Raw genomic sequence first — 24,384 nt, 5'->3', positions numbered from 1 at the left:
TCCATAAATGCTCAAATATGAAACTACTTTCCAGAAATAGACTTCTATTGCTTTATCCCTGGACATCCATCCACAACTGCATGCTGTACACAGCTCCAACTTCACCTGTAAATTTTGTGGATGACATTGCAGGCAGGACCTCCAGCTCTTTCTTTTTCCCTGTGCCACCTTTCATCCTGATGTGCATTCACAGAACTATCACCTCCCCCACCCCCCCAATCAATTCTCACCTTTCCTCTGTCCTATCCATGTCAAATTATCACCTTTTAGCTGTTGTCTACACTCCTTGCCTTTTCATTTTTCTCTTCCCAGTGTGACAGATATGTTTTTGGGAGATAAAGTGTGGCAGGTTTTTTTTCAGTGTAGGTCACATACAAACACTTCAAAACAGATCTCATTTAAAATACAGTAACTCTGCTCAAGCCAGACAGGGCAGCTCCTGAAGGCCTTTGCAAAAACTTTGGGGAGTGCCCAAAAGACTTCACTAATGGATTGTTATTTTGAAAAGCAACAGATCGGAGGAGGAGTAGTTCGGAGCCACAGGCTCTGTCTGTTTCCGGTTCTAAGAGGGTCATGTGGTTTTTTTTTTGCAAGCAGAGAGGGAATCAAACAAAGAGAGAAAGAGAGAATTCAGTTCTGCGGTTTTACAGTCAGCAGCTACAGCTGGGACTGGAACAGCACAAGCTGGTAAGCTTATGGAAAAGCCCCATTTGGAAGATGGGTTGTGAGTGCTTAGTTCAGCCTGGTCAAAGCCCTTGTGGTTCATGGAAGAAGAGAGGACTGGCTGCCTAATGTTTCACTTGAAATAAGGGAAACAAAAAGGAACTCTGTGGTGACCTGAAAAACCCTGATGGGGCAAGTTTCTTCCACAATACACTGAAGTGGCTGATTAAAAGGGATCAGTTTATGTCCAGGAAAAACAAATCTCTCTCTGAAAACTGACAAGAATCTTTCTGAGCGGTAACCATTTACCTTTCAAGAACCAAAGCCTGGTGAAATTCATAAATGTTAAATTCTGTGCACAGTATAAGAATTGCCTGCAACCAGTAAACTTGGAGGAATGAGAAATTAGATTGGACTGTGAATCAAAGAACTTTTCTAAACTTAAACACACATTACATACATGTGTGCTTAGAATTAGGAGGTTAAGTTAGGTTAGTTAAGTTAATAGTGACAAGTTAAAGTGTGATAATTAAAAGCAACTTTTGTTTAAGTAACCATTTGTCTTGGTGAATATCTACTGCTGCTAGATTTTAGGGTTCTCTGGGCTTTTTAATTTCAGGCGCCTGTCTAGTTTTTATTTATACCTTGAAGAAGGGCTTAGGCTCGCAACGAAAGTTATACATCTTTGCCTCCTATGGACGCTGCAAGACCTGCTGAGTTACTCCAGCATTTCTGTGTTTTTACAAAAACATGAGTTGATCTAATTACAACTATGTATATTCAAAACTCTCTCCCTCTCTCTCACACAGAGGCAGTGCTGCTGCTGTTAGAGCAGCTCTGGCAGCCCCACCAATGTGATGTTCAGCAGGTACTTTAGAGACTGGACATTTTCACAGGACCTCTTCCATTGGAGCAAGATTGGAAGTTTAACAAACAATGTACTTCATTTATGAAGACTTTTACAGCTGCAGCTTGGACAGACTACTTCTCCTGCTTGGAGCATCAGTTCTGAAAGTGAATAGTAAAGCTTCATTGTGTGAGATCACAAAGCTTTGGAACATTTTGCACTGGAGAGAGGTAGAGGTAGAATCAGTGTTTCAGGGAAAAACAGGATAAATACTCGCAGCAGAAGAGAATTTAAGATCATCACATGCCCCAGCAAATGTTTTCACGAAGTTATCATCTAAACCTTATTATCAGATGACATTCAGACCATTTAGACATTAACCTCCCCAACAGCCTCGCATTTTTCATGTTATGCATACTTGGAGCCAGTCCAAAACTCAACTGCCAATATCACAGTGTACCAATCTCAATTCATGCTCATTCACCCGTAAACAATTCCAGTCCAGTGTTTCACAATTAAAATCCCTCAATGTCCTCATCGTTCATTGGGCTTTACATGCCATTTCTATCCTTCTCCTCTCCATGCCCACAACTTCAATGGCTGCAACATACTGCCTTGCCTTCAACTGGAATTCTTTTCAACAAGCTATGCCTGATGAGCTCCATTTGTCCTTGGGATACTCCTGAAATGTAACCTCTTTGTGACCATGTTTTTGATCAATTTTTATAATTTCTCACAATGTGGTTTAATATTAAATTTTATTGGATGACCCTCTTTGAAAAGTCAGTGGAGCACGTTGCAATGTTAAATGAAAGTTACTGAGTGGGACAATTATTCTATTAAATAGTAGTAATGAACCACAAGTTGATGGCCTCCTCTTATGTGATAACCTTTCTTCCAATACAAAACATTAACGATAATTAAATGCAATAATTTCTGTTCCACCTGTGGACAAACAAGGGTGGTGCAGTTCGCATAACAGCACAACATTGTAACAGTGCCAGTGACCAGGGTTCGAATCATGAGTTTGTACATTCTCCCCATGTCTCCGTGGGTTTTCTCTGGGTGCTTTGGTTTCCTCCCATTATTTAAAAATGCACCAGTGATGTTGGTTAATTGGGTGTATTTGGGTGGCATTGGGTCGTGGGCCAAAAGGGCCTCTTACTGTACTGAATTTCCTTATGTAGATTAGGCCTATTTCTAACCTTATAATACAAAATCTAAAAATCCCTCAGACATATCTAACAATATTTTACCTTCAGAATTAGGCTACATGCCCCCCAAGTTGTGAACTAAAAAAGCAATTGGTCTTTTTTCACAGCAGGAGAAGCTCTGTAGGGACTAAGAAAGGAAAATGTAAACTGGAACAAATGTGAAAGTGTTAAACAGTAAGTAAATTCAATCTAAAATTCCATGGAAATCTTCAGTGAATTCAAACAATGCTGAACTCTGGCCTTAATGACAGGAACCGAATTTAATTGGCTCCATTTCTCTTGTTTGCATAAAGCCTTCCAGAAAGTCTCCAAATTGGGCTATTAAGTCTTTTTTTTTCCTTAACAACTGCTTTTTACTGTCATAAAGAATATCACTAAATGGCTACTTGCCCTAGTGGAAAGAGGGAGCTGGCACCATTAACATGAGAAATAGGTGAACAGAAATTGCTTTTGTAAGCCAGACATGCCGACAAGCCTCAATGCTAACTAATGCCAAGGTCTCTATGTGCCTGATGAGTGTTTGGAGACTGCTGGGCCTGCCCAGTGGCATCTTGACAAGGATACTTCATAATTTTTAGGTTCTTTCAAAGCCCAAAAAGTGGCAATAAGAACTTGTTCTGCAATAGGCCTAACCAGACTGTTACAACTTGTTTCAGAGAAGTTGGGGATCAAATTCACCCACTTTGCTGCCAGAGGATCTGAGGCATCCAGTTCTTCTCTTACAGTGGATTAACTGAGTGTCTGACTGATCCACTACCTGGGCCAGCTTCCTGGCCCAGTCCAATTATTTTCCTTATTATTTCTCAAATTATCCAGTCTACCCAAATAATTCCAAATGAGCTCCAGAATGACAGAGCTTGCAGAGGAAAGATTTTTGCTTGCACATAACTGTGCAAAGCTTGTCCTATTATAGGCAATTTCTAGTTTTTATTTTCACAAAGTTGCTGTGCTCTCGAGCTACATCCCCACCCCCCCCCCCCCAAATAGATGGGGGAGAGCCAGTGGATGTGGTGTACCTGGACTTCCAAAAGGCCTTCGATAAGGTCCCGCATAAACGACTGGCTTCCAAAATCAAGGCTCATGGAATTGGGGGCAAAGTATTGATGTGGATTGAGAACTGGCTGGCAGGTAGAAGACAGAGAGTTGGGATAAATGGCTCGTTTTCTGAGTGGCAGGCGGTGACCAGTGGGGTACCACAGGGATCTGTACTGGGACCCCAGCTGTTCACAATTTACATTAATGATCTGGATGAGGGGATTGGATGTAATATCTCCAAATTTGCAGATGACACTAAGCTAGGAGGGGTTGTGTGCACGGAAGAGGGGGGGGGGTCAGGAAGCTCCAGTGTGATTTGGATAAATTGAGGGACTGGGCAGATACATGGCAAATGCACTACAATGTGGATAAATGTGAGGTTATCCACTTTGGTAATACAAACCAGAGGGCAGATTACTATTTGAATGGCAATAGATTAAGAGATGGGGAAGTGCAGAGAGACCTAGGGGTACTTGTACATCAGTCTCTGAAGGCGAGCATTCAGGTACAGCAGGCGGTTAAAAAGGCAAATGGTATGTTGGCCTTCATATCAAGAGGGTTTGAGTATAGGAACAAGGATACCTTACTGCAGCTGTACAGGGCCTTGGTGAGACCTCACCTGGAGTATTGTGTGCAGTTTTGGTCACCTTATCTAAGGAAGGATGTTCTTGCAATGGAGGGAGTGCAGAGGCGATTCACCAGGCTGATACCTGGAATGGCAGGAATGACTTAAGAGGAAAGATTGCGCAAATTGGGATTGTACTCGCTGGAGTTTAGAAGATTGAGAGGGGATCTCATAGAGATCTATAAAATTCTGGCAGGACTGGACAGAATGGATGCAGATGGGATGTTTCCAATGATGGGAAAATCCAGAACCCGGGGCCATGGTTTGAGGATAATAGGCAAACCATTTAGGACCGAGATGAGGAGGAATTTCTTTACCCAGAGGGTGGTGAATCTGTGGAATTCATTGCCACAGAGGGCAGTAGAGGCAGGTTCATTAAAGATATTTAAGAGGGAATTAGATATATTTCTTCAGTATAAGGGTAATAAAGGTTACGGAGAGAAGGCGGGGACGGGGTACTGAACTTTAAGATCAGCCATGATCTCGGTGAATGGCGGAGCAGGCTGAAAGGGTCGAATGACCTACTCCTGCTCCTATCTTCTATGTTTCTACTCAACACTGCTTTTATGCATCTTTTTGGATGCTTTTTATATACTGTACTGACTACTTTCTTACACAATAAGAAAATAAAACACCATTGGGCAAGTTTCTTGAGTTTGCTTTCGCTTATTTAATAAGATAATTATTCACATCATCTCACCACCCCACTTCTGTCCAATGTGCACTGATGTCAAAAATCCCAGACTTTAAATTAACTTGGGTTATTTGTAGAAGGGTTCCAAGGTACTATTGTTCGTTGCATGGAAGTTCCCCTCAATATCACTCATGAAAGATCCAGGTTTTGGACAATAAATGTTTATATGACCCAAATATGTGTATAGTTGCAGACAACGTTGCCTTGGACTTGAGCATTTCACTGCAAGGTTGAAAGGGATAACATGTGCACTATACAACACACATCAGTGGCTTAAGCTATTGAATGAAAAACTCATTCTAAATTACATCAAAGTAATTTTAGTGTTAAACAGATTTTCCCTTTCCTATATATTTTTTCCCCTCAGCAGAAAAACTTGTGCCAACAGGAAACTAATTGTTAAATGGACAGTAGAAATGGCCTTGATACATGAATCATTCTTACCAGTTTCAACATGCCAAAACAGTAAAAGTATACAAAGCCAAAACAGAAAATCTCCGCAAGAGTTCGCCATCCAAATGCTTGTAGTTTTGAAACATTTCACCAGTTGGGTTATTGTCACAAATTAGTTCAAGCAATTTTTTTTAAAACAAATTTTACTTTTGAGAAGAAAAAGCTTCAAAATATTGAAAAAAGTTCTACACTATTGTGTATGACAAGAAACTGCACACTCAACAACCCGTTCACAGTGTGCCTGTGCATATTTATGGCCTGGAATTAATTGTGTTGGAAAGCAATACTGTATTTAGGCCATTAACATTGTTTGCATCACTCCCAACTGCATGATTTACAATGTCTACAAGCTAAGGTGCTATCTGCAAACCCGAAACTAAACTTCCAATGCTTTCATCCAAGTTTATAACACATACATTATGGAGAGAGTGGCCAGGCCCATAAGAAATCCACGATATTTGTCACATCCTACCTACCAGAGCTCTCAGCATCCATCATGAACAGCCATTAACACACTATAGGTGTTAACAATCAAAGTACTCTGACAAGCTGAGCTGCGCAGCGGGCTTTGGACTTGGGGTGAGGGGCCGTACACAGCCTTTAGAGCCTCGTAGAAACCCCTGAAGTCGCCAATGTCCGCGCTGAGCTGTGTTCGTTTGGCGAGGCTAGTCCACCACTCATTTTGGATCTCCCGGAGTTTGCGCTGAAGATGGCTGCATGCGCGACGGAAGGCTTGTTTCTTCTCTGGACAGGACGGCTTTGTAAGGTGAGCCTGGTGGGCAGCTCGCTTCTTTGCCAGCAGCTCCTGGATTTCCTGGCTGTTTTCGTCAAACCAGTCCTTGTTTTTCCTGGAGGAGAAGCCCAGTACCTCTTCAGTGGATTGCAGTATGGTAGTCTTCAACTGATCCCAGAGGGTTTCAGGGGACGGGTCCGTGAGGCGGGTTGCAACGTCGAGCTTTGCTTTGAGGTTTGCCTGGAAGTTTCCTCTCGCTTCGTCTGACTGCAGTTTTCCAACATTGAACCTCTTTCTGGGGGCTTTATTGTTCCTGGGCTTTGGCTTGAAGTGAAGGTTGAGCTTGCAGCGAACCAGCCGGTGGTCAGTGTGGCATTCCGCGCTAGGCATGACCCTGGTGTGGAGCACATCTTGTTTGTCACTTTCTCGCACCAGGATGTAGTCCAGGAGGTGCCAGTGTTTGGATCGGGGATGCATCCAGGTGGTCTTAAGGCTGTCCCTCTGCTGAAAAAGGCAAAATCTTCGCTAGGATTCTACTAAATAGAATAATACCTAGTGTCGCTGAGAATATTCTCCCAGAATCACAGTGCGGCTTTCGCGCAAACAGAGGAACCACTGACATGGTCTTTGCCCTCAGACAGCTCCAAGAAAAGTGCAGAGAACAAAACAAAGGACTCTACATCACCTTTGTTGACCTCACCAAAGCCTTCGACACCGTGAGCAGGAAAGGGCTTTGGCAAATACTAGAGCGCATCGGATGTCCCCCAAAGTTCCTCAACATGATTATCCAACTGCACGAAAACCAACAAGGTCGGGTCAGATACAGCAATGAGCTCTCTGAACCCTTCTCCATTAACAATGGCGTGAAGCAAGGCTGTGTTCTCGCACCAACCCTCTTTTCAATCTTCTTCAGCATGATGCTGAACCAAGCCATGAAAGACCCCAACAATGAAGACGCTGTTTACATCCGGTACCGCACGGATGGCAGTCTCTTCAATCTGAGGCGCCTGCAAGCTCACACCAAGACACAAGAGAAACTTGTCCGTGAACTACTCTTTGCAGATGATGCCGCTTTAGTTGCCCATTCAGAGCCAGCTCTTCAGCGCTTGACGTCCTGCTTTGCGGAAACTGCCAAAATGTTTGGCCTGGAAGTCAGCCTGAAGAAAACTGAGGTCCTCCATCAGCCAGCTCCCCACCATGACTACCAGCCCCCCCACATCTCCATCGGGCACACAAAACTCAAAACGGTCAACCAGTTTACCTATCTCGGCTGCACCATTTCATCAGATGCAAGGATCGACAATGAGATAGACAACAGACTCGCCAAGGCAAATAGCGCCTTTGGAAGACTACACAAAAGAGTCTGGAAAAACAACCAACTGAAAAACCTCACAAAGATAAGCGTATACAGAGCCGTTGTCATACCCACACTCCTGTTCGGCTCCGAATCATGGGTCCTCTACCGGCACCACCTACGGCTCCTAGAACGCTTCCACCAGCGTTGTCTCCGCTCCATCCTCAACATCCATTGGAGCGCTCACACCCCTAACGTCGAGGTACTCGAGATGGCAGAGGTCGACAGCATCGAGTCCACGCTGCTGAAGATCCAGCTGCGCTGGATGGGTCACGTCTCCAGAATGGAGGACCATCGCCTTCCCAAGATCGTATTATATGGCGAGCTCTCCACTGGCCACCGTGACAGAGGTGCACCAAAGAAAAGGTACAAGGACTGCCTAAAGAAATCTCTTGGTGCCTGCCACATTGACCACCGCCAGTGGGCTGATAACGCCTCAAACCGTGCATCTTGGCGCCTCACAGTTTGGCGGGCAGCAGCCTCCTTTGAAGAAGACCGCAGAGCCTACCTCACTGACAAAAGGCAAAGGAGGAAAAACCCAACACCCAACCCCAACCAACCAATTTTCCCTTGCAACCGCTGCAATCGTGTCTGCCTGTCCCGCATCGGACTGGTCAGCCACAAACGAGCCTGCAGCTGACGTGGACTTTTTACCCCCTCCATAAATCTTCGTCCGCGAAGCCAAGCCAAAGAAGAAAAGAAAGAAGACTCTGACAAGCTAATGAACAGTTTCAATAATTAATTTAAAGTTAAACAGGAGGTGGAATCATTAAATGTAGAAAACGGTTGAATTTAATCAAGATTTTTTAAAAACCACTTTATTTGGAAGGATAATTTTCCCAATATATTTGGCGATAGTGGAGTTTTGATTTGTTCTGCAATGTTCAAATTAGCAGATGAAACAACACAAGAGTTCTGATTTGATGGTTAGGTTAATTCAGTATTTATGACTAAATTAGCATAATACATTTTTCAGATTATCGCTTATGCTTCTGTTGAGAGTAAATTACATTTATGCTTAGTGTCTAAAATATACAAGGTGAATATAATCACAAAGTAATAACTTTACTTCAAAAATAGGTCCTTTTTCTACAATTATTAAAGTATCACTGAGATTTTTCAAAAACTTATGAAGCTGCAAGAACCTGAGGAATAACCAGTGTCAAACTTAGATTTCAAAATGGATTAATTAAATTGATAAATTCCTGATGTTTTCTAACTTTCTGAAGGTTATAAAACACATTTCTGTAGATTAAATCCACAAATCACTACCTGTGGAATTATCTTTCTGTATTAGCCACAAATGTACCCAGAGGGTAGCACGGTTGGTGTAGCAGTTAACACAATGCCTTTACAGCGCCAGCGATCGGGACCAGACCAGGGTTCGAATCCTGCACTGTCTGTAAGGAGTTTGTACATTCGCCCCACGTCTGCATGGGTTTTCTCTGGAGGCTCCAGTTTTCACCCACCGTTCAAACGGGGAGTGTAGGTTAATGGGGTGGAAATTGGGCAGCATGGACTCGTGGGCTGAAATGGCCTGTTACCGTGCTGTATGTCTAAATTTAAATTTAAAAAATTAAAATTTAAGGCACTACAGCACAGAAACAGACCTTTAATACATCTGTAGGAGCCTTTGTGATGTTCCCTCGCATTGTCTGCCAAAGCAACCTTGCCGCCTGATTTCCTTCTCAAGAGCTTCCTCACATTTTTTATACCTCAAGTACCTTATTTGTTCCTTGGTTCCTATACCCACAATATACCTCCTTCTTCAGTTCAACCTGGGCCTTAATATCTCTTGAAAAATATCTCTTGTACCTGTTGGCCTTGCTTTTAATTCTGACAGGAACATACAAAATCTGCATTCTCAAATTTTCACATTGAAGACCTTCCACTTACCAAGCACACCTTTGGTACAAAACAACCTGTCCCAATCCATACTTGCCAGATCCTTTTTGATACAATCAGAATTGGCTTTTCTCCAATTTATCATCTCAACTTGAGGACTAGATTTCTCCAAAATTATCTTAAATCCTCATTGAATTGTGATCACTGGATTCGAAGCGTTCCCTTAAACACAGTTTTGTTTTACCAGCCTTGTCTCATTCCCTAACAGGAGATCCAGTATTACACTTTGTCTAGTTGGGACCTCAATGCATTGATTAAAAAAACTTTCCTGATCACATTTGGCAAATTCTAACCCATCCAGCCCTTTTACAATATGGAAGTCCCAGTCAATATGCAGAAAGTTAAATTCACCTCATTTCACAACTATATTTTTGTTTTTGCTATTTTGCTCCTCCAATTTCTGCTGACTGTTGGGTGGTCTATAATATAATCCCATTAATGTGGCCATCTCTCTCATTCCTCAAGCCATCTTGTCTGAGTAATTCAGTAACATTTTTCCTGACAAGCAAGGCCACCCCTCCGCCCCCCCCCCCCCCCGCCCACCCCACTCCAATCACATCTAAAACAACAGTACTTGGAACTGCCAGTCCTGGCCCTCCTGCATCCAAGTTTCATTAATGGTCACAATGTGATAATTCTACATGTTGATCCATGCTCTAAACTTACCCATCTTTCCAGGCATTGAAATAAATACAACTCAGAACATTATTCCCACCAGGATAAACCTTTCCATTTCTGTTCTTGTCTGCAGGCTTAACAACCTTTTCTCACAACTGCCCCTCTATCTGGTCTGGCACACTAACTCCCATTCCCATGATCATTAGTTGAAACCTCCCAGAGCACAACTAGCAAACCTTCCTGCAAGTATATTAGTCCCTCTCCAGTTCAAGTGCAACTGTCCCACTGATACAGGTCCCATGTTCCCTGGAAGAGAGCCAATGATGCCCTCCCTCCTGCACTTTTTAGTGAAACTGGAGCCGGTAGCCCAGGGACTCCCTCCATGTACAGATGCTATTGAATTGGCTGTGGCCAATACCACTTTTCACCAGTTAGTTCAGGTTTACACTCAGCACTCTATCGCTACCCTGCTGACATCCAAACCAACACGTGACCACCCAGGCCAGGTTGAACTGTTATGAGATTTCACGTCTATCCAACCCTTACCTGACTTTCCACCATTGTACCACAACCTGTCACCTTTTCTGAACCATCCCCCAAGAGAATAAGACAGTCCAGACCGTGATCGTCTGAACAGGAACAAACTGCTTATAGAAGGAAGGACATATCTACAGGACACCCTTCTGCCAGGAGCCAAAACTTGGTTTGTAGACGGATCCACCTATGTGGATGAGTTTGGCTAGAAGAGGTGGGGGTACACCATCACTAAAGGTACCTCTAAGGTATCTCCAAGTACCCACCTCTGTCCAAAAAGTGGAGTTATTTGCATTAGCCTGTGCTGACATTTTTGGACAAACTCAGTCTCCTCAGGGAAACTGTCAACCAGAGTGATGACCAACTTAGCCATAAGCAATGCACTAGCTGTTGCTATTTGGCTTACATAGATCCCCATTTGAGGATCTTACTCCCAATACGAGACCATCCCCATTTGGATAGACAGTGATGGGCTATTTCAGAGAGTGATAGATTTTGGATGATTGCCTTCCCCACTGTGGGAGAGCTAGAAATTTGTGAGAGATCATCAATTTAGTGGCTTCCCTTGAGCAGTTGCAAACAGCACTGCCCTTTCCCTAATACACTGAGTCAAGCAGCGGCTATAACTACGGAAATTGATTGCTCTACGACGCTTTGACAGTTTGACAGAACTGGATGGCTCCAGACCTGATCTCATCTGAGAAAGGTGGGACGTATGCCCTCATCGGGAAAAAGTGCTTCACCTACATCCCTGATGAATCCTCTAATATTACAGATCTCTTCAAACACATCACTGAGGAATTAAAGGAAATCAAGGATGTAGGGGTGAAACTACATGGTTTTGGAAGCAAGGGAGGTTCTGACTGGTGGCCTTTTAACATGTTAGGAGACTTCTGGGGATCGACATTGCATTATGGAAGCATCTTGCCGATGATTATTGTAATACTCAAGGTACACATGTAACCTGATAAGATGCATACAGCAAAATGGCATGTAACTCATTATTGTGGAATGACAAAAGGAGGGAACTTAAAGGATGCAGAATATCACAGGAAATATCAACTAAGGGAAGCTTTTTCTTGCTTTGTGTGTGATAAAGATATGATTAACCTTCCAGATAAAGAATTAGCATTAGACAATAGACTGAAACCAAGCATAAACACAAAGGATCCTGTTATCTCTTAAAAACAAAAGGGAGACATCACCATGTAAGGACAAAGCTTACTGTTTGATGAGATTAACTGTTTCTGGCAATTAATTTACATTCCCAAGAAAAGCCATAAAGACAGATGCTAATGAGAAACAGGAACAATACACCTCAAACAACCAAGAAACTTATGAAAAAAGCACCTTAAAAAAACACCCATACAAGGAGTACCAAAATGCAATACAATTTGACTAAGGCTCAGTGCAGGGAATGAGTGACACTGTATACTGTATTTTCACTCATATAGTGCACACTTACATATAATGCACAGAAAATCTGAAATTATGAAAAAAAAGTTCTCATATAGCGTGTACACAAATATATTTTGCACATGTAGTATTAGTCGGTCCTGTCTAGCACCTTCATAATGTCCTATAAATGTCACAAAAAAACAAAGCAATACATGCGCAGATAATATTATAAGCCTACCTGCATTCCATCTAGCCTAATCAGCCATAATATAAAAATTTGTATAAAAGGCCCTCGGATTTTGTACCTTTGAGATTGAGAGTAGTTTAGACAATGTAAGGAAAAGGAATCAAACGCAAATTTAACGTTGCTAACTTCAAACTGAAAGTAGTTAAGAAGGCAGAAGAAATTGGCAACAGGGTGGCAGCAAGACAGTTCGAGGTTGATGGATCAAGGTAAGCGAAAGATGAGCTTGAGAAGATGAATCCATGAAAACACACATGCCGTGGCCCCAAAGGTAAATGACCCCAGTTAGAGTCTGACTTTAAGGAGTGGGTTCTTAGTTGAAGAGAACAAAATCAGACTGTATCTAATCACCATTCAGATGAAAGCAGGGATATTGGCATGTGAAAGAGGCATCCAGGATTTCAAGGCGGGTTTTCCATGGATAGCAAAGTTGCCTAGCATTTTTACTTGGTACTTCATATGTTATATTGTTTTTAACTTCCATCAGGTTGCCCAGCAATTTACTTGTTATTTCAGATGTTATATGGTTTGTGGCTTCAGCAATTTTTTTTTCGATAATTCCATTCAAGCGATTAAAAATAAATTTTAATTTCAACATGTTATATTCTGGTATAGTGCACTTACAGAGATAACGCATGGTGGGTTATCTGGTTTGTTAAAAGCATATAATGTGCGCATTATATGTGTGAAAACAGGGTACTCTTCTTTGTGCCCTTGGTCCCGCTGGCTTATTATAATAAAGTTGGTTGTACGCTATGGTTTTGCTGTTTGTTCTGTTACAGTGCGGGCTGACTATCACACATGGACCACAATATCTTGCTGCTCAACCTCCCGCTATCCATACATAAAGACTGGTACAGAGAAATTATAGTAATCTATCAAATATTGTCCAATACTAACACTCTCCTAAGTGTCAAAAGCTTATAAATTATAATCCCAGATTGTGACTTGAGATCAAAGCTCATAATGACATTCACACTTCAGGCAATGTTGCACAAAGATGATTTATTTTAGTTTATATGTTAAACTGAAGCTTTGATCACTTGTTCAGACAGATGAAGAAAATCCTACAGCAACATTATGAAAAGCAGAAATCATTCTCCAGGGTCCAAACTGGAATCACCAAAACAAACCGATTTCCTGATTGTTTGGCCTCACTATGTTAAGCTGGCTCTAATATCTTACAAAATATTATTTCAAAAAATATTTTATTGATGTGCTTCGAGATATTCAGAGGTCATGAAAATATCTTACTCCCCAAGCTTTTCTTTATTATTCAGTAGATTTCTGTCAAGGCTTAGATTAAAAAAAAATTCCTGAAAGAAAAGTTCAAGAATTTGTCAACATCCAGCAACAATGATTTTGCTGTTTATTTTACATGACTCCAGGACTTGACTTGAAATACAACTCCAATAATAGATGCTTCCAGGTCCAAGATTCTGTTGAATTTGAAGAATTTGCAAATTTTGTTCTGCGACTAACGATAACTTCAGAGTACATGGAAGCAAACACTGGGGAATGTGGTGGGGTGGGGGGGGGGGGGGGGGAGGGGAAGGGAAATTGGTTTTCACCAAGCCCTCAAAAGAAAAAAAAAAGTTTGATAACATTCTTGATTGACAATGAAGCAAAGCTCTGGAGATCGATTGCTCCCTACGATCTAAAATGTTTTAAAAATGAATTATGAAGATAACTATTTTAAAAGAACACCAGCTTGCATCACTGCACTGCAGGTTACAAAATCCATATGCATCACTGCAAGATTTCAACTGCAATGAAAAATTTTTGCAATGCATACGATCTCAGGAGGAAAATTACCAATATTATCCCCATTTGTCTGAATTTTAAATTTTTTCAGAAGTTTGGTACATTGTTTTGAAACAGTTAATCATGAGTACACTTCAAAAGGGCTTCTTTATTCTTTAACCTGCAACTTGCATTCCTCAGATTATTCTTTTCATTTCATATACAAAACATCTCATAACTAAGATAAACATGGAATTGTCAGTTCATAACCAGCAGAAAAGATTTCTTGAAAAGATGTACCTGCTTGTTTTTATACTTCTTTAAATAGCGAGGGGACACAAGACACTCCGGATTGATGTCTGTTGAGTTCTGGTCTGGAATAACTTGTGGGTCAGGATTTAAATGTTGCATCTTCAAAAACGATAAAATATTCTGCACTTCAAGACTGTAGGAGCTGTCTGCCATGGTCTTGCCTTTTGATGCCAGCCTGCAGGCTGCCATCCATTGTGCATACTGCTTCTCCTGTCAAGATGAATATAAATTAGCTTCAAAAGGAAATTATTCTTAGCACTTACAAAGTTAATTTAAACTGGTCACTTCATACATCATCAGCACCTTTTTCCAGGGCAGGAGTAGTAAACACCAGAGGACATCTATACAAAGTGAAGGGAGGAAGGTTTAGGGGAGACATCCATCACAGGTATGTGTACCTGGATTGCACTACGAGGGCTGGCAATTTAAGAAATTCCTCGATAGGCACACGGATGAAAGAAAAATAGAGGGTTATGAGGTAAGGAAGGTTTAGTTTATTTTTGATAGGAATATATAGGTCAGCACAACATCGAGAGCCAAAGGGCATGTAGTGTTCATTGTGTCAACTTCCAACATGTGTCAACCCATATTATGCAATTATATCCTGGTTTGTGAAAGTGCACTCAGTCAGGTTTGAAATATAATGAAAACTGAAAGTGCAGGATATTTACAAAGACTCCATGTCCTCTCTTCAAACACCAAGACATGGAGATAGACAGATTGCTCAAATACAGGGGAGTGAAGGATAATGGAGACCAGGCAAGGTGGCGGAAAGGGGGCCAAATGTCCACTTAGCCAACATTTGATTGAATGGTTGATTAGCATGGGGCCATATGACCAAACCCTTCACCAATTTTATCTTTAACAACCATACCAAATAACTTTTGGCCTTGTATACAACAATTTACATGACCCTCACAAATGACCAATGAGTTAACTTGCTGAAAAGTTCCGAGGCAATTATCTTGCAGCCATGTTGAAAGATTAGAGGAGCAAAGCTCATTCCAGCACTTGGGCCACAAGGAACAGAAGAGACAGGTAGGGATTTAGCAACAATTTTGATTATTTTCAATCACAAGACAGAAAGCACAAGTCTCCAATTTTCATAAAGGACTTGAACTACAGCAGGTTGGATAATTTTGCACGTTTATAATTAATTCTCTTCATTAATCCTTTAGAATTTTAGGATGTTGAAATTGTTGATGGAGATGCCTTTTTTTTAAAAAAAAAATTATCCTTGCACATTATCCATTATCAATGTTTAACTAATGACAATAATGCATTGAATTTTATCTTAAAAAGTAATTTAAGGGCACACCAGAGACAAAGAAATACTTATGTGAGGAAAAGGAAAACATTCACCAAGAAGCACTTGCATGGTTTACAATCATCCTTTGCATTATATACTATTGCTAAAGTTCAAATGAGTCTTTAAAATAATGACATTCATATCAGTGTATTTAAGTGTTCTGCCAAAATCAGAAGCAAACTGTAAACGAGAGCAACTGCAGATGCCGTAACAGTAGAAATACACACAAAATGCTGAGGGAACTCAGCAGGTCAGGCAGCATCCATGGAAGGCAATTGATTGTCAACGTTTTGGGCCAAAGCCCCTAATCTGGGATAGCAAGAAACAAAAAAGATTCTAAAATACAATGGTGGAGCAGTGTGGGGGTGGGGGGGGGGGGGTGGGAAGAGGGGAAGGCGAGCTTAGGTGGAAAGAGGGATGAAATGGAGGGGGGGGGGAAGCTGGAAGGTGATCGGAGGAAAATGTATTTACCTGTTTCTCACTATTTTTGTCTCAAAACATTGACTATCAATTATGCGCCGCTTAACTCCACGATACATTCTGTGAATTTGGGCATTATGGACATCGTGTGAACACCATATTATATATTATTATAAAGCTAAATGGGATACTGTAGTGTACCTGTAAACTTTATATTTGTAAGTAAGGACCAACACAGGGCTGTGGGGATAGAGCGAGGCAGTGGGATTAGTGTGGGGACTAACATGGGGTTGTGAGAGCGGGGCAGTGGGATCAGTGTGGGGACTGACATAGGGCTGTGAGGAGAGAGTGGGGCAGTGGGATCAGTGTGGGGACCGACAGAGCTGTGAGGAGAGAGTGGGATCAGTGTGGGGACTGACATGGAGCTGAGGGGAGAGAGCAGGGCAGTGAGATCAGTGATACAGGACTTGGGGGGAGAGCAGGGCAGTGGGATTAGTTGGGATTGGTAAGGGGCAGTCTGATCATTTTGAGTATACAGTATGCAATTTCCTATAGGTAGCCATTGCTTTTTCTAAATTGCTGCAGACTTGCCTGTGGTTACTGAATAATAATGGGACCACTGCAGTCGGGCATTGCCCAAACGAATGTTAAGTGGCGCATATCTGTATTGCCTTCCATGGATATTACCTGCTCTGCTGAGTTCTTCCAGCATTTTGCGTGCTGCTCCAGGATACAAATTGCAACAGTTTAAAAAAAAACTATTTGTTTAATATTTTACGAAATAATCACATCGGAATATAAGATACAAATTCAAATCTAGATTATATTAAAATCAATTTTACAGTATACAGCCAGAACAAGATGCACATTCCTTTATGAACTGGTACTAATTTTCACTTCTTGTAAATAACCCATTTCAACAGCAAGTTTACTTTGGATATTAGAAAGCCAATAATGTCATGGTTAATACTTACATTATCACAACGAAGCCAGATTTCATTCATCCCCTCTGCCACTGGTATCAACAACTTGATATTGAATTTTTGGCTAGATATGTTCACATCCGGCGTCACCTCACAACCTATTTCACACAATCACAGCTTATTCACCACAACAATGCTTTGCTGATTTTTAAAACAAGTTTTTAAAAACTTTTTAAAAAATTTAGACATACAGCATGGTAATAGGCCACTTCGGCCCATGAGTCCGTGCTGCCCAATTTACATTCCTACACTCTAGTATGTTTTGAAGAGTGGGAGGAAACCTGAGCCGCAGAAGAAAACCCATGCAAATACGGGGAGAACGTACAAACTCCTTACAGATAGCGCGGGTCTTGAACCCTGGTCTGGCCTCGATCGCTGGTGCTGTAAAAGCATTGTTTGCCAACCATGCCGCCCTTTATTGGTTTTCCAAATAGTAAATAAAATCAGTTCAAAAAATTCCAATGGCAGATACTGAAATGATTATTGGCCAGTTTAATCTCATTCACAGAAGCAAATTGGGTTCAAATAGTGTGTGAAAATTACTGCTCAAATGGTTTAGATGACTATTGGTCAGCTCCTGGTGAAGCAAATGAAGGCTAGCACCAAGGTACACATGCTGGTGCAATGTTCAGGGATACACCCCAAAATATTAGTAATATTAGTTCACAGAACTGTTAATTTAAGTGAGATAGGCTAAAGGTGATGCTGGGCAGAGCCCAAATTATTGTTCAAGAAGGGTAGTTTAGTTCTTTTTTCTTCCTTCTTTTTATATAATTTTCAACATATATTTGTTAACATTGTAATATTGTGATTTATTATATTATATATGTTGATTTAAATAAAATATTTTTTTAAAAAAGGGGTGGAAAAGCAGAAGACTTGCTTGCAGAGTTCCAGGTTGATGCAATATATAAACGTCTTTAATGTGTTTAAGGAATAACCCAGTGAGGAAATGAAGGGCAGTGGAAGAAGGAAGCATGCTGTTGTACAAGATTACTGGCATGAGATCAGAATGAGAATTTTCAGTTGCATGGCCTGTGGAAATCGATAGGCAGGCTAGAGAAGAGATGTTGACTTGCTGAAATTTAAGATTAGGCCAATAAACCAAGATGATTTTGTATTTATGATTGATTACAGAGTTAATATAAGAAAATTTTCACTAAGAAAATTTAGACATACAGCATGGTAATAGGCCATTTCGGCCCATGAGTCCGTGCTGCCCAATTTACATTCCTACACTCTAGTATGTTTTGAAGAGTGGGAGGAAACCTGAGCCCCAGAAGAAAATCCATGCAAATACGGGGAGAATGTACAATGGAAGCAACCAGAGATGCACAAAAGACGGAGAGAAATCCCACTCCTTAACAAAGTAGCAAAGACAGTATGGGAAAAATAGGACTCAGCGTCCTCTCCCATAGAAATGCACCAGATGCAAAAGTCATCTGAAAATTGTAAGATCGAGATCAATAGGTTTTTGTTGGACTGGGATATTAAAGAATATAAAAACCAAGAAAAAAACCTCAAGATGCAGGAAATTTGTAATAAAGACAGAAAATGGTGGAAATAAAACTAGAAAAGAGTCACTCGAGTCCAGCAACATCAGTTAAGAGTCGCAAAGATAACATTTCAAGTCCAAGCCACTTCATCAGACAGTCAAAGTGTCAGAATTGAAATGTGATGTTTCTCTTTCTACTGGTGCCATCTGACTACTATGCATTTCCAGCATATTTTGTTCTTGCATCAAGGAACATGGTTCAATATTTTAATCACGAGCCGCAGAAAGCAGTGGAATTGAAGAATGGGAAAAGAATGGGAATGGTCTCGTCACACACAACTAGACAATCTTGTTTTTTCTAAAATAGGATGGGAGAAAGAAAGCACGACTCCTCTTGGTCGTTTTTGTCAGGTGAATATTGGTAGAAGGTTCTGTAGGGAACCAATAATGCAGTGGAAAGGATCAGAGATTGTTCATTTCATTGTCAGAAACATTTACTTGCTCTGACTAATAGGAATCTGTATTGCTCAATGCCCATATCACTCCTTGTCCTGCCTTATTTTGTGAAGTGGCATTGCTTCCTTTTATCAAAGTCTTGAACCTTTGCCAGTCAATAAAGGAAAATGATTTATTTTGATGCGTTAAAAAGCAGCCCTCACCTCGCAAATTCATCTGATGAGCTGGGGGTCCATGCGATTCATCTTTACTTTTGTAGCAGGAAATTGAAGTGTCTTTAAATGTGCACCAGTATGGCTTGTAACCTTTCAATGTTAATTTCTTTGGTCTGCAGGGCAAAGATTAAAAAAAAATCAGAAGATAAACAATTCACAGGTCAACACAAGTTTAACAATTCTTGCAAAGATGTTGGAACTTCCACCCAATCTGCCGACTAGATGCATCGTTTACAGTCAATGAAGTCATACTTTTGTGAAGTATTTTAAAATCAACATGAAAATGACAGAATACAGACTGGAAAAATAATACCATCGTAAAACAAGGAAATTCAAAACCACCAGCAGGACCCTCTTGCATTTAAATGCACAATTTTAGTGATCGTGGAGAAGACCATCAAAGAAATGAAACTGCCAAGAGTCTCGCCATCATGTTTCAAAAGTTTTGCTAAAGGATTTTCTGAATAAGCCTTAATTTACAGAGTGCATAGATCAAAAATGCTAATTAGCATTGAAAGAGTGGCCCTCTGGAAAAAGAAACAATTCCATCAACTTATTAGCAAATTATCAGATAATTACATTGCGCACAGTGATCAAGACTGGATTTAACTGTTGAAACTCTTAGTTGAAACTAAGAGTATTGGGGTGAAGCAATGGATTTTTCAACTCGCTGTCAACACTGGGGGAAATAGGCTTGTTCTGAATTACTGCTCATTTCTGATGGCCAACTCACGAGTGCAATTTTAACAGGGTTGATCAAAAGGCCAAATAGTAGATTGGTTAATAAAACAACAATGCAGTCAATTCACCAACTGGTTGACAGTGAGCGTTAATCACCAGAAAGGTCACCCCATTTATAGAAGCTGCAGCACCTCATAGATTTCCCAAGCAATTTTTATAAAAAAAAACTTTGCTTCTTCAATTGTAGAAAAAAAACCCTTGTTTAGCTCTCTCAGTTGAACACAGATGCTGGCATCGTTTGGAACAGCACAGTTGAAAATGAGTGACAAGTACAAGAATTCATGTTGCACTTTTAATATAACAAACCACCCATGTTTTATGGGATCTTTATCAAAGAGAAAAAAAATCAAAGGTTTAAGGATTATTTTAAAAGAAAAGAGACAGAGGCTTATGGAGAGAACTACAGAGATGGAAGTTGTTGGGTCAGAGGGAAGAGGGTCTTGAAGATCAAGAAATCTATAAGGTAACAATCACTCACCCGGCAAGCCTGATGTAGTGCGCGTCGAGAGAACCAAAGATTTGTTGATCCAAACCAAGGCTTTTATTAACTAAAAGACTGGAGCGTATCACAAGTAGGTCGACCAGTCCAGAATGACCTGGTCTGGCTAGGAGCAATCCTTTAAGACCTGCCAGTAGGTGTGGCTACACTCTCAGCCAATCACAGTCATCCTACACTACCATCTGTACATATACACATTGGTGATAGAATTTGTGCTATCACATCCCCTTGTTACACTAATCAGAGCTGCTCAAACATCACAAAATGATTATCTGCACTATTGCAAAGTCACTTTTCTGTTCCATAAAGGATAATTGTGAAAATTTATCATCTATCGAGCTTTTGTATTTATTGTATATTTTATACTCAAATAAGTAGGCTATTGTAGATTTTTTTTTAAAGCTAAGTACCTATTTGACTTCAGCAAGTATGGTGCCGTGTATATGACAACTCATTACCATTGAGCCAAATGTCTTTTGAAATTTGTAATTGGACCCGGTTCCATAGATCTTTCTTACAGCTCATGCTACGGATAATCTGCTGGGTGAAAAAGTTTAAGAAGTTGGTTTCAATAGGGAATGTTAAAAGTAAATCATGTTCTGTTTGAAGTTCTACCCTTTCCTTATAAAGATCAGCATTAAGTATCCTTGAATATATTCTACCAATTTCTTTAATCCCTATTATTCAGAAATAATAATTCTTCCATTGTACGTTTTCTTAATACAGCTGAATAGGAAATTATTTGCCCCTGAAGGTATGCCTTAAACAAATCCCAGACAGTTAAACTTGTTAAGAAAAAGAGGTTTCCTCCTTGATAAAGTCTACGATATTCCTTATGAAAAAAAGAATTGGTGTGTATTAAAGGCAGCAAAGTCTGATGGGACAAAGACAATTTGCTCAATTTTAACAAACACTCTTTATGAAAGCAATGAAAAGAGATGAAAATTTTCCAAAAGGGAGAAAAATATGCCAACAGAAAAAGAAATCTTACTTGAATACTTTCAAATTGTCAGCCAATTCAGGAATAGAAGTGATATCACCCTGAAACAAAATAATTTCAGAATTAACAGGCTAATTAAAAAAAATCATAGTTCACCAATTTAAAAATAAAATTTGGTGCAAGAACTTGTTGGTTATTTAACTAAATACCTCAACAAGTTTCCAATGTAAAAGTAGCAGACACTAATTTTAGTAAGGACGAATTGTCAAAAGGCCAGAATAACACTATCAAGACAACACACAATAGGAATCTTAGGAAGGCACTTGGACATAATAGTTATAATATTTAGATTCAGAAGAGTTGTACAGCACAGAAATGAGCTCTTGAGCTCAACCCATCCACATTGACCGTGAAGCCTAGATATGATGACCCTATTTGCCTGCATTAGGCACGTATCCCTTTATCTAATTTCCTATTGAGATATTTGTCCCAATGCCCTTTAAATATTAAATTTAATTAAAAAAATTATTGATTGACAACACAGTAGAAGCCTATTACAGCCACTGAAACCCAAGATGCCCAATTATACCCAATTGAACAATGTAATTATTTTTAAAGGTGGGAGGAGGAAATTGGAGTACCTGGGAAAATCCCATGCAGGTCATGGGGAGAAGCAACAAATTCAAACCAGGATGCTGGCGCTCTCATACCATCAAGCTAACCACTGCACTCACCATGCTACCCTCAGTTGTAATTGTATCCATCTCCCCCATGCCCTTAAGCAGCTTAATCCACTTAACCATCAGTGTATGAAAATCTTTCCCGAGATCACTAAATTTCTCCTATCATTTTAAACTTATGCCCTCTAAAACTAGAGGGTTAGTCTTTTCTCCCCCAAGGTAGTGGAGTCTAAAACTAAAGACTGACATCTACCTTATCTACTGATTTTATAAACCTGTATGAGGTCTCTTCCTCCCCCCCCCCCCCCCCCACCCCGCCACCTTCCATTGGGCACTAACAGCCTCTGTCTATCGAGTCTCTGCTTATAATTCAAACCACACTGGCCCACCTCCCTTCCCAAGTCCTGACAAGATCCTTATGAATATTTTCTGCAGACAACATTCTTCTATTGAATGTTAATCAGAAGTCCACAGATTTTCTATCACCAATGTCTTGCACAGCTTTAACAAGATGTCCTGATTCTTTCACTTATTGCCCTGACCACTGGAGAAATAAATGCATGCAATATGCTTTCTTTACCAGTTTACCTGTATTGACATTGTCAAGGAATTATGCACTTGTACTTCAAGTTCTCTGTTACACTCACCAACCCTAGAAAAAGAGGCTGACTATCCACCCCATCAATGCCCAGCAACCCTCATACTTTTATAAAACCTTAAGTTCATTCTTAAGCTTCCTTTAGAGAGAATAAAACCTGAAAATTGCAGCCCTCCATTCCAGATCATATTTTATGTCCTCTTTGGAATGCTCGCATATATTTTCTGTAGCATGGAGATCAGGATTGCCCCAAGTGTGGCCTAACCAAAGTTGTGTCCAGCAGCAACAATGTCATCCCAACTGTCCGAATCAATACCTCAGCCAATAGAGGCAAGGAAGCCTAATGTCTTCTTCACTGTCTCATCCACGTGTTACCATCTTTAATGGAGTTATGAACTTGCACCCCAATGTGTCTCTATACAACATTCCTGATGGCCCCGTATTTCTGTACTAATTTGAAGATCCAAATTCATACTCTTCTGGAATAAATTTCATCTAACACATCCAATTGATCTGTGTGTTTCCTTTTACAAGTTGCTGCACCTTCTAGTACACCAACAATTATTGTATCATCAAAACTTACAAATCAGTCTTCCTTCATCTCTATCTGTGTATGTTCACAAATTTTCCTTCAGCTTTTCCAAACAACAGCAGGAGCAACTCAACTGGCTGACAGTATTTTGGATATTTATGTCCATCAGACAGGGCTTGCATTATCCACTTTTCAACTATGTGCTCTTTGAAACAATGATTTGTTTTTTTTTAAAAACCACAAGATAAATATTAGAGCTGAGTTGCTACATACCAGGATAGTCGATGTTTTGCCACCTTCCAGGGTAATCTCCAAATCAGAAAGGGCAGCATCGACTTCATCCACTTCTTTTTCACTGTTGTTCATGTGATTTTCAGATGTCATAATAGACAATTTATTGATGTGGTACTGAGAAGACAAAAATGTCACAAGGTTTTTAAAACGAGAACATTATAAACTTTTCAGGACACCTGGCACAAATTCCAAAAGATAATAAATTGCAGAAAAGCTTCTTCATCATCTAATTGGACAGAAGACAAGATCATTTTGCACAGACTGCACTAGACTGACCTTGAGATGACATGTCCAGTTTAAAACTTGACCCATAATATGAGGCTGCTGGATGTCAGTCTTAGTTTAGATGTGTCATTCTTTCCCAGTAGAAGGGTTAAAGCCCAACTCTACACCACAGCACACATTTCAGGCTTGGGCCAGCAGAGGACTGACATTCAGGCCTCATTTTTCTTTGAAGTGCATTTTAAAAAAACCCTTGACAGCAGAAAGCAGAAAACAGAAAACCTCACATTTTTCCACATCATGTATTGCATTCTTGACCTCTCTGCACACATTACCACCCAGCTTTATCATCCACCAACACCCGCCCACAACCAAATCTTCTTATTTTGAAACAATGCCCCCTAGTTCTTGATGAATAAACATCTCAGTAGCTACCCCTTCAAGCCCTCTCAGAATTGTATCCTTCAATAAGATCACCTCTCATTCTTTTAAATTTCAATGAGCATGGCCCCAATCAACTGAACATTTCTTCATGACACAGCAGAGTCAACTTGTTTTTGTGACCAAACCATGCCAATTTTCCAATGCAGGTACATCACAGCTTAATTCAATAGATCAAACCTCCCTT

General features: G+C 40.5%; 1 protein-coding gene across 6 annotated transcripts in view; it reads right to left on the bottom strand.

The window, feature by feature from the left end:
• The window catches only part of fermt2 (FERM domain containing kindlin 2), a 160,165-nt gene that overhangs the window by 7,493 nt on the left and 128,288 nt on the right, over nt 1-24,384 (bottom strand). For all 6 annotated transcript variants that reach the window (XM_069917002.1, XM_069917003.1, XM_069917006.1 and 3 more), the window contains 5 exons: nt 23,514-23,648; nt 21,482-21,531; nt 19,239-19,363; nt 17,076-17,182; nt 14,361-14,582 (listed from right to left, as the gene is read on the bottom strand). In XM_069917002.1, the coding sequence (XP_069773103.1) occupies nt 14,361-14,582; nt 17,076-17,182; nt 19,239-19,363; nt 21,482-21,531; nt 23,514-23,648 (639 nt within the window). The remainder of the gene's footprint in view (nt 1-14,360; nt 14,583-17,075; nt 17,183-19,238; nt 19,364-21,481; nt 21,532-23,513; nt 23,649-24,384) is intronic.

The sequence above is a fragment of the Narcine bancroftii genome, chromosome 2, assembly GCF_036971445.1.
Source record: "Narcine bancroftii isolate sNarBan1 chromosome 2, sNarBan1.hap1, whole genome shotgun sequence".
Lineage (NCBI taxonomy): Eukaryota > Metazoa > Chordata > Chondrichthyes > Torpediniformes > Narcinidae > Narcine > Narcine bancroftii.
This window is presented reverse-complemented; position numbering and strand designations above follow the sequence as displayed.